Source organism: Triticum aestivum, chromosome 6A, assembly GCF_018294505.1.
Source record: "Triticum aestivum cultivar Chinese Spring chromosome 6A, IWGSC CS RefSeq v2.1, whole genome shotgun sequence".
Taxonomy (NCBI): Eukaryota; Viridiplantae; Streptophyta; class Magnoliopsida; order Poales; family Poaceae; genus Triticum; species Triticum aestivum.
In genome coordinates this window covers 66,433,794-66,444,364 of record NC_057809.1, presented here as the reverse complement: position 1 = coordinate 66,444,364, position 10,571 = coordinate 66,433,794, and the positions used below count along the sequence as shown (strand labels likewise).

At 46.4% G+C, this 10,571-nt stretch overlaps 1 protein-coding gene and 1 long non-coding RNA gene across 2 annotated transcripts; both read left to right on the top strand.

The window, feature by feature from the left end:
• Nucleotides 1-873: 873 nt before the first annotated feature.
• Nucleotides 874-2,334, top strand: LOC123132070 (bZIP transcription factor 11). Its single transcript, XM_044551826.1, has one exon. It carries the CDS (start codon nucleotides 1,455-1,457, stop codon nucleotides 1,977-1,979), a length of 525 nt encoding a protein of 174 aa, XP_044407761.1. The 5' UTR covers nucleotides 874-1,454; the 3' UTR covers nucleotides 1,980-2,334.
• A 5,575-nt stretch (nucleotides 2,335-7,909) lies between these two features.
• Nucleotides 7,910-9,854, top strand: LOC123130298 (uncharacterized). The gene is made up of 4 exons (XR_006463797.1): nucleotides 7,910-8,426; nucleotides 8,499-8,561; nucleotides 8,881-8,959; nucleotides 9,604-9,854. It is a non-coding gene; the product is annotated as an uncharacterized lncRNA (long non-coding RNA).
• The last annotated feature ends 717 nt before the right edge of the window (nucleotides 9,855-10,571 follow it).

The window sequence follows — 10,571 nt, the reverse complement described above, 5'->3', positions numbered from 1 at the left end:
TCAAAAAGTCGGACTACACCGAGCGGCTCTGCCAATGCATTTTTTCTGTAAAAATACCGTTAAAAAAAAGTACCTTGGCTGGCAACAGTTTTATGTGTTTCTTATATTCCTACAAATTTTCCAGGTTCCCACGAATCAAAAGAGGTCCTATAGTCCGTAAAAAAAGGATGACGAGGCTCGTGAGATTTGGAGCCGCCACCTGGTCCGTTGCTAGACTAGCACCGCCCGTGATTCAAATCGTAGCCCGCCGCCGGCAAGACCCGCGTGCCAGTCATCTTGAATACTACCATCTACATTCTGCGCTTGCAATTGATGCCGCGAAAGACGTGCGTCTTGGAGCCCAGACAGAGGCGGCGGATCAATGGCGGGCGGCCGCAGTAGACTCAGATTCTCTCCGCTTTCAAACCACCGCGCGCCGGGCCAGGGTAGCATAATTTTCACTTTTCACCGCCGGCCGGCTTTCGGCGCATCTTCCCGTGGCAGAGAGAGGCGCCGGCGCCGGTAAGTTCGAGAGGTTTCGACACGGAGGCCTCCTCTCTAGACGCGTCCGCCAGTCAGCACACGGGGCCTACCGCCTACCAGCTACAGCAGTGGCGCCGAGCCAAGTGAAGTGAACGCACCTGGGCGGCATGGGCGCGTGAGGCCAAGTGAGGTCAGCGTGATTTCCAGCTGAGCTGATTCAGCCTCGGATCCACTCCGACCGGCCGCACGTGCGACCGCGCTCCCCGCGCTCGTTCAGCCATTCCTGCATGCCCGCTCTGCTGTGCTGCCCATCGATCGGATTCCCATTCCCACCCTCCCCCCAGCGGAATCACATTCCCGTTCGTCCACACCCGAGCCACCGGCCGGCTCTATAAATCCCTCCCCGCTCCCTGCCCCAACACCCCCCTCCTCCTCCTCCCACTCTTCTTCCTCCTCCTCCACTCCAGCTCCCCTGCACCGCAGCGAGAGAGACAGAGTCAGTCTAGAGAGGGAAGAGAAGCAGGGAGAGGTCGGTGTCATCCATTGCCGCCTAGCTTGGTTGGTTGCTTCTCTTCCTTCCCGGAGGCAACCCAAGAAAGCGGAGCGCACATGCTTCCCCGGGTCCGCCTCAGAGTCCCCCGATGTCGCCGGTGATCAGCGAGATCCTACTCTCCGGGTTTATGATCAACTCCACACTCCGGCGCCGAACCCACCTCGTCCAGTCCTTCTCCGTCGTCTTCCTCTACTGGTTCTATGTCTTCTCATAAACTACTCGCCCCCATAGCCCTCCCCCTCCTCTCCCTCCTCCTCCTTTAGCCCTCCTGCTCATCCCTTCAAGCTCCCCTCGTCCCACACACTCGCTTACTCTCTCGTCGTCGTCGTCGCCTCTCTAGAGTCTAGAGTCAGTCCGTAGCTGGTAATCAAGTCGATCTTTGGTTCTTGCAACAACAACAAAGGAAAGCAGGGAGTGCCTGCCTGCTTGCTTGGCGGCGATGGCGTCCTCCAGCGGGAGCGGGAGCACGGGCTCGCTGTCGACGGCGGCGGCCATGGCGATGGCGGCCGCGTCGGGCACGGAGGAGGAGATGCGGGCGCTCATGGAGCAGCGCCGGGCCAAGCGGATGCTCTCCAACCGGGAGTCGGCGCGCCGCTCGCGGATGCGCAAGCAGCGCCACCTCGACGACCTCGCCGCGCAGGCGGCGCACCTGCGCCGCGAGAACGCGCACGTCGCCGCCGCGCTCGGCCTCACCGCGCGGGGCCTCCAGGCCGTCGACGCCGAGAACGCCGTCCTCCGCACCCAGGCCGCCGAGCTCGCCGCGCGCCTCCACTCGCTCAACGACATCATCGCCTGCATGAGCGCCAGCAACAACACCGCCGCCGCCGTCGCGCTCACCGTCGCCGCAGCAGCCACCGCCACCACCACCGACCCATTCCTCGGCGGCTTCGACGGCGCGTCGCTCGACGACTACCTCTTCAGATCCTCCCCCGAGATGTTCATGTTCCCAGCCCTGCAAAGCTAGCACCCACGCCACGGCCGTGGCAGCAGCACAAGAGCGAGCGCAGCAAAAGAGATCATCTTTTTTACCTGATGCTTCTGGTGTTTCAGGTTAATTAACTACTACAAACTCGGAGAGCAGTGGAGTTTTTACCGCACCCAACTAAGCTAGCTGCTGGGGTTAATTAGTTTATAATTATCATGTGTAATCTGAACTGGTGTGTGTACCAAGTGATGATGGTTCTTAAGCTTAGCATGCATGCATCACCATCGATCATGTGATCCCCTATGTAAGAAGGAAGAAGCAGTAAGCTCTCTCTCCCTGTGCTGTTGTTCAGACAAAGCAAGTGCCATATATAATTACTCTACTTACTTACTCATCATCTCATGATTTCCTTTTTTACTGCCATGAATGTATTTCTCTTATTTGTGTGTTTTTCCTTCTCTGGCTCTGAATTGTGATGTGCTCCGCTAAAGTGCCTTTTACTGCCATGAATAATGTCTTATTTCTGCTACCTTGGAGCAGCTTCTTTTCTTCTGTCTTTGAATTGTGATGTGCTCTGGTAAATAATCCCACTAGTTACTATCTTGCTCTGCATGCCTGGCTTAAACTAGTTTCACATTTTCATTTCATTTCAAAAAAAAAAAAAAACTAGATTCACATTTCACAGCTACTGCACAGTACATTCATGCGATGCCAATCAATGCATGCACAATGTTCAGAAAATCCTCATGATATTCCACCCGCAAGGTAGAGTGGGGAGGGAATAACCAGAGAGTGATAGCAGCCGGTCTTTTGTGACTGGAATATATTGAGAATGGAATAAAAACAACTGGCCCAGATCTTTCTTTTTTTTCATTCGCCAGTTTTGATATATTTCTCATAATTTTTCTCAGTACACAGCACCAATAGGTGGACGGTTGTGCATGCACACAGAAAGAGATTCTCCAATTTACCCTCTATGCTCCCCCTCCACTATTGATTCCTGAGAATTCTGATTGTACCACAGGGGCACTTTTTCCTGCTTGTCATGCATGCATGGACCAACTCTGTTGTACACAGGCACAGTGCATGCATGTACTACTACTACTACTGCATCTCCATCTCTGCAAAACTAATGGCAGCAGCACTACCACTACCAGTAGCCTCTCATAGCATAGCTAGCTAGCTCACTCACTGATGATATTTCACCTCAAACCCATTCTCCTTTCTCTTCCTCCATTTTTCATGTGGCTCCAGCTCACATGATATCTTCTTGGGTATGGTATGGTACTGGTACTGGTACCTACCCACCAAACCACATGCAGATGCTGCAGCGGCAGCAGCCTGATTGATGATGATCCTTCTGCTAGCTATCACACACACATGAATCTCATGCATGCATGCATGATCCTAACAGGAGTGGCAGGATCAGCAGCTGCCACCACAGGATGTGATCTGCATCTTGGTCTTGCAGCCCTTGTGTAACTTGGTTGGCACTTGTACCAGTGCACACACACATGCTTGCACACATATATATGGGGTGCCAATGGAGGACCACTGGCTGCAAGAGGTGTGCAATTTGGTGCACTGGGCCTGGAGGTAGCTTAGCTGCATTCATGGAGTGGAGTGGAGTAGAGTAGAGCCGGCCCTCCCACACAGTGGAGATTTGCAGAGGCCATCCATGCTGCAAATGGCAGGGAATCAAGGACGGCCATGGTGGTCACTCACTTCCCCCTCCTCACCCAGCCACCACCTTTCTAGTTTCTTCCTCTCCATTCACAATTCCAGAGAGCAAGAGAATACTAGGCGAGAACAACCCGGAATATTCTCCGTCTCCGGCCAGCCGCTCCAGTGCTCCGGTCCCGGGAGGCGGGCGACGATCGTCGTCGGAGATTTCCCTAGGCACAAGAAAACATTTTACATGTTTGAGTGTTTTGGGAGTCATCATCAGTGGAAGCAACCTGATGCTCCAGGTGTGTATGCATTGAGGGGTTGCTTGCTCAGTTGCTCCAGACCAGACAAAAAAATGCAACTAGAGCCACATCCTGATGTATATATGACTATATGAGCATGATTGCTTTGAATCGACAGTGCAAATTTTTAAATCACACAACCGCCAAATTTCCTTCTCGTCGGTCAAGTGAATCACCCAGGCCATCCTTCTGCCTGATCTGGCTGCATGATGTGCACATACATAATTTGCACATTACAGCTTTAAAAAGCAGACGTCGCTTGCAGCACGAAAACTCAGCAGAAAAGAGAAACACAATGCATATCGGGCAATGCACCTCGAGGGAAAAAGTGCCATGGACCTTGGTTTTCTTGGTGGCGCCTCTCAAGAATCTTGAGGCACTCAACAGAGCTAGAGTACTTAGTTGTACTTTTAACATGAGCTGTTGTGTCCAAGGTGTTCTTTACTTTTTGGTATGTGTGTGTGTGTGTGTGTGTGTGTGGAGAAGAGAGAAAGTACATATTTTTCTCCAATGTATCTTTATTATAGTGAGGTTGTTCTGCTGGTGCACATCTGTCACCTCTTGATAATTTGTGAACATGAAGATCTAACAGGAGGAAAGAGAAGAAAAAATGATAAGAGGAAAAGGGATCTTGTTTGCCATTGATTGTGGCTTTTGGATCATAGTGTCACCTGAGTCCAAAGGTTGGTTCATGCATTATACATGGAATTAGTGAGACAGCAGCCTGTGCATGTGGTTAGATGAGACATAATGTTCCTTGGAACTTGACAAGGCTCCATAAGCTACAATCAATTAGTGCCTTAATTAGAGGTTATGGAATTTCAGATTAATGTTTTGATGTATGGCAGGTTTGCAGCTTTATATATTAGCCAATAAACTCTCTCACACAAAGTGAGTAGTCCTTAACCATAAACAAGACCAGAAATATCCTTTATGGGAGATGCAAAGGTTAGACAGAATAAACACTTTACTAAATATAAAAGGAGACTGAAAAGCATAACTATATTGGAACAAAGGCCACCCTAAATAATTCTCCAGAGAATAAAGAACAGAATTTTATCATTTGAAACACGCTAAATGTGGCCAAAGACTATTTCACATCAAAGAAGAGAATTTCGTAACAGTTGAGATGTATAATTCAGATCTTAAGGTGAATAAAAAGCAGGACCATATTGGAACAAAGGCCACACTAAACAATTCTCCAGAGAATAAAGAGCGGAATTTTATCATTCGAAGCACGCTAAATGCGGCCAAAGACTATTTCACACCAAAGATGAGAATTTCTTAACAGTTGATATGTAATTCGGATCTTATCAAAAGCATGGTGGGCATCACAAACACGATCTATCGCGCACAGAAATTAAACAAGTGTTCTTTTGATTCCTTCTTGCAGAAACCAAGACTAAGGATCTGCCCCTCTTAAACTAACCTCGGCGGGTTTGTACTTGTGCTCAATTGAATAGTGGTTATGAGCAGCTGCATATGGGCTAATGCATGCACTAACCTGCTTTCTGTGTTCCTTAAGCCCATGTGGTCGGTGGGACAAAGGCTGCTGTGCTCATGTTCAGCCACATTGCTCCATCAGTAGTTGCACAGTGCAAGGTGCATGGAGCCCCAGATCAGATTCAGTCATTGCTAACTGGAAGAAATTGATTTACTAGCATTTTTTATAAATCTGTGCAGGATGCAAATGCAAGTGGAAATGTGTTTCTTGGATCAGGTATTTCAGTAGAATCACATCGCCGAACGCGTGCGGGTCAACATCGGGTGGATTGCCACAGATCCCAGATTTCATTTTTTTTCTTTTCTTAAGGTTGGCATTGGAACATGAACTGTCCATGAAACAAGTTCTTGAAGAACCTGGTATGATTATGAACCATGCTTTTGCTAAACAAGCATCGTCTTCAGTTCTAACGTGTAGCCGGACCGGATGCCGAATTGCCATGAATTTTCGAGGACATTTCCTCGAAGAGCATAAAGCGCTGAGTATTGAAAATTCGAAATCTTGGACCATCTGGTTCTTTTCTTACCTGAGAATTGCATAGACAATTGGCGAGAATCTGATTACACTTGTCTGCCTTCCCTTCCATTTCCATTGTTGGAGGTAGCCATCAACCACAGGGAAATATGCGTGGCAGCCCGGCTTTAATGTTGTTCTTGGAATACCTTTTCTGCAAATGGAAAAGATAAAACCAAATAATTGAACACAGTCACACACATTTCCTCTTCGCTTTTGTTGCTAGGTGCACCCACACACACACACACACACACACACACACACACACGAACGAACACTGCCCTTGTTCTGTAAAGCAGCCCTACACCTCTCCACTTATGCACATTGCTAGTTCTTACCCTCATTTTTTTTCACACTAGTAGTACTCCCTCCTTCCCACAATATAAGATCGTTATAGCTTGAAAAATGAACTTATATTGTGGGACGGAGGGAGTATAATGTTTTCACACGCCGTGCCAAGAAAACGAGATGCAAAAAAGGCGGGCATTATTGCCACAATGGACGGTGAAAGAGCCTGTCATGGTCACTGTATCTGTAGTGAAGGCCAGGGTTTTGTAATGTTCTAGGGGGAGCAATCAAAGTTGTCAAAAGCAGGCTGTTGCATTGCCATGGGAATGCTTGCAATGTGCATTCATGGAAGGTGAAAGGCAGGGATACGGTTTTTCCTGGAACAGCAAGCCAACAGGGACTGACTGTTCTCCCTCCACAGCCAATGAGAATGTGCTGACTGGCTGGATGCCTGGATGTAAAGTCCAAGCCAGGATTTACAGAGGGGGACTTTCACATTATTGTGTAGCTAAGGGCATAAAAATTACCTTTTCTCGGCGATCTTTCTGAATGTGAAAAGGTTAGGCCCCGTTCGGAACACGGAGGGGGTTTCTCCCGGCTCGACGATGAAGGTGGTTGCGTGTTGTTTAGCGCTAATTGGCACAATTAACCAGCCCTTTTTGAGAGCTTGAAGCTTCCAGGCATCTGATGGATGTGATGTGACTGCCATTTGCTTAATGCAGTTAGCTAGCCTCCATTTGACAGTCTGGTAAAGCAGCAATTGCCTTGCTTCAGAAGGGAGGATTAAAGCGTCGCCATCAGATTGTAAAAATGCACTTTCCCGCCCTTGATGGGATCCTTGCACCCCCAAGCCTTTCCGTAAACCTTTTACCCTTTTGCATTCTTAACAAATTCTTGCAAGAAAGGAGGCAAATGATACCTTCTCTTGCTCATCTGAGCTAGGAATCACAAAAAATGCTTAGGAAGACAAGTCTTGTTTGCAATGTCATTAGTGGAACACTAACTAACTACCACCAGTTGATTCCATTGAGCGCTCCTGTCTCTCTCTGTCTGCATTATTAAGCAGATGGAGTGCATGTAATTGCAAGGGGCGGCTGTTAAGCTACAGTGCTTTAAAGCAATATTAGAGAGAAGCCTCCAGGTGCTCACAATGCAGTGACTAAACTGGCTAACTGGTGAAGATCATACCTACCAGATTGCAATTTTGATGAGATTTAGAGTACCAACACACACAAAAAGAGAAGGTACAAACATAATGCTGGTGAAAAATGGTATGTGGGATACAGCCAGGGCCAATGCGTGTCAGTGGTGCACTGGTGGATGTTGTTTTCCATCTCTCTGATACGTCAAGGTATTTCCTAGTTTCCTAGTTTGGCAAAGCCTGGACACAGCAACAACCAGTGTCACTCAACAGAAATTCAACCGGAGAACGTCGGCTCCGCCGACCAGACATAATTTAGGTGGCTTTTTCCTCACTTAGAAGCGCCTGATAGCAGCTTGCGTCATCCTATATACTTAAGAAGTTCACCCCCACTACTTGATTTATCTCAACATGCAGCATAGACACGTCATCATCCATTCACATCTAGCCACGTCACACCTCATGCAGTCCCACTTAGGCCCACCTCCTCAGGTCTGAATAAATATATTCAATTTTTCTTCGGCTGGACTTGTGGCGGCTGTACGAAGCGATTTCTCAGCAAAGAGTTCGAATGGGCTGGGTTGGACGTTGGCAGACCGTATCCATCAGGGTTCCCCGCATGATGGTACCACTTCCTTCTGTAGCGCCTCCTCTGCGTCCTTTCTTCTACACGGCTGCTCCTCTTCCTCTTCACCTTCTCTAATGTCCATTAATGGAGACAATGCATCGATACCTTAATTTGGCTCCTCCTCTCCCCTGACCTACCATGTCTTCTCACCATTAATACCCTTCCCAACCTCCCGCCCCAGCCCTTGCACATCCACCGCTTCGCTTACCCGTGCCATCAGATCCGTCCTCTTCTCCTTGGCTACAGAATCCGTGGCCTTCTCTCCCCCGTCCTACCATCTCCATCCACTAAATCGATCACCACGCCCTGCAGCCAGCAGCACCAGCAACCGGCGGTAGCCTTGGCCTGGTTGGGAGGAAAGCTGTTGTGTAAAGGTTTTCTAAGACAACTTCACCACGATATGCTGACGAGAAGAGATACTGCCAGTCAAGAGTATATCAAGGTACACCCGAGATCCCAAAAAAATAACTTCCAAGTTGCAGATTCACTATACTGTTTTGATTTGCTCTAGCAGATTGCTACAATCATGTTACTAGATCCCTTTGAAGAAGACGATCAATGCTACCATCCACTGAAGGTAACTCCTGTACCTACATTTCTTTAGCAGGATTGCATTAGTTATTGCAGAGATTGTATTATTTGTGCATCGCTAAAGAAGACATCTAAAGAAATTACCTTGCACAGATCTTCTTTGATGGTATAACGTCCATAATCTTCTTTTTCATTCAACACACATTTTATTTGGGAACATAGTTGTATGCTGAATGTATACATCTCTGTATAATTGAAATAGCTTCCATGTATATGCATCTCCTTCTGTATTGTTCAACAATTATAGTCGGACACTGTTTCAGTTATGCCCATCATTGATACTGCGTGATGGCTGAATCTGACAGAGAGTGGTGGCTGGGTCAGCCATATACGGGTGCCGTTGTTTTGGAGCTTGAGAGGCCAGATCAAAGTCTACATAATTCAGTATGCTTCCTTATCTTCTTCTTTAGCTTAAGTTTGACAAATTCAAGCTTAAGTTGCTGAACCGAATCAGTTTGGTGTATAATCCATCTTGATATCATGCAATGTAACTAAACTTAAGAAAATGTGTTAACCTGAAATGACTTTTAATTATTGAAAACATTTTACCAGCATAAGCGTGAAATTACCTACTCCCGAGGGCACAAGTTATGTCGCCATTGTGGGAACATACCATATGATTCATGTGCCTAAATTGATATGTTGGAATATGTCACATCATTTTCTGAACTCTACTACGTAACTGTACATCTATATTTTTAGTGATCTACATTCTTATCTTATCTTCTTCTTTAGCAAGGATAGTAATCTATATTTGTGTACTTGGATGAGATAAAAAGTTATAACCTTCTCCCAGCATGCCGAGATACATTTTGGTTGTTTGCTATGTTCCAAGAGGTAGCATGTCTCGATCAAATTATTATTCGATATGTTATCTATTTACAGAGATTTTGATAGGCATACACAAATGAGGACATCTTGCTAGCCATGTCATCATACTCACGTGATAATAAGATCTTCCTTTAGTTGTGTGTTTTTTGTCATACTTTTGCTGATTTGAGTAATTTATTCCGTGGTGTGATTCTCAGGTGGTTCTCAGTACAATACATGAGTGTGCAGGTTAGTTGGTTAGCGAAGTGAAGGATTCAGGACGACCATTGATGTGTGCTCCATCTTTGTGAACTATTCTTTTGTCTCACATACTACATTTCGTATGCTTCCTTAGTTTGAAGATCAGAACAATGAAGGTTCCTTACTAAGCAATTACATTATTTGCTTTGCATTTTGTGTTTTTAAATATACATTATTAGAAGGAAAAGAGGAAATATTTCTATTTTTCTATCCGGTCGTGCATTGTTCAATTCAATCTAATCAAATTGTTTTACTTTAGTCAAGAGACCATATGGTTAACAAGTATATCCAAATTATTTATAATTCATTTGTCTAATCCATCAAATTTTTCGCACTACACTTCCCGCAGCAACGCGCGGGGTATCATCTAGTTTTCATAACAGCAGTGGCATGCACATTTATTAATTAACATCCAAATGTAGGGATGACTTCTCACCTAATCATGTAGAGTCCGAACGGGACTCCTTGCAACTGACTGCCTACTGGAACATCGCCGTTCGTCGTGGTGCGCCACCATCCACATCGGCGCTCCATCCAGCAACTAGTAATTCAGGCCATCAGAAATAAATATCACACAAAAATAGGCCATGGTTAGTTGCCGAATTAAACACACATGGTTGCTTGTGTTCTTGGCTGTTGCTACCCTCATCTTGCATTAAAATAGTTTTTTTTTCAATTGATGTGCATGTGTTGATCATAGAACCCACATAATTATATTTTTTTCTAGTGCAATAAGGTCAAGGAACTCTATGGTGAGGCTGTGCGGTTGACCAACTATAAGAAACTGAAAAAACATGTGTTGCTTCCCCTATCACCCAACCAAGAAAATGCTCCCTCCGTCCCAAAATGTAAGATGTTTTTTGATACTAGCGTAGTGTCAAAAAACGTTTGTATTATGGGACGGAGGGAGTACTATACAAGGTAG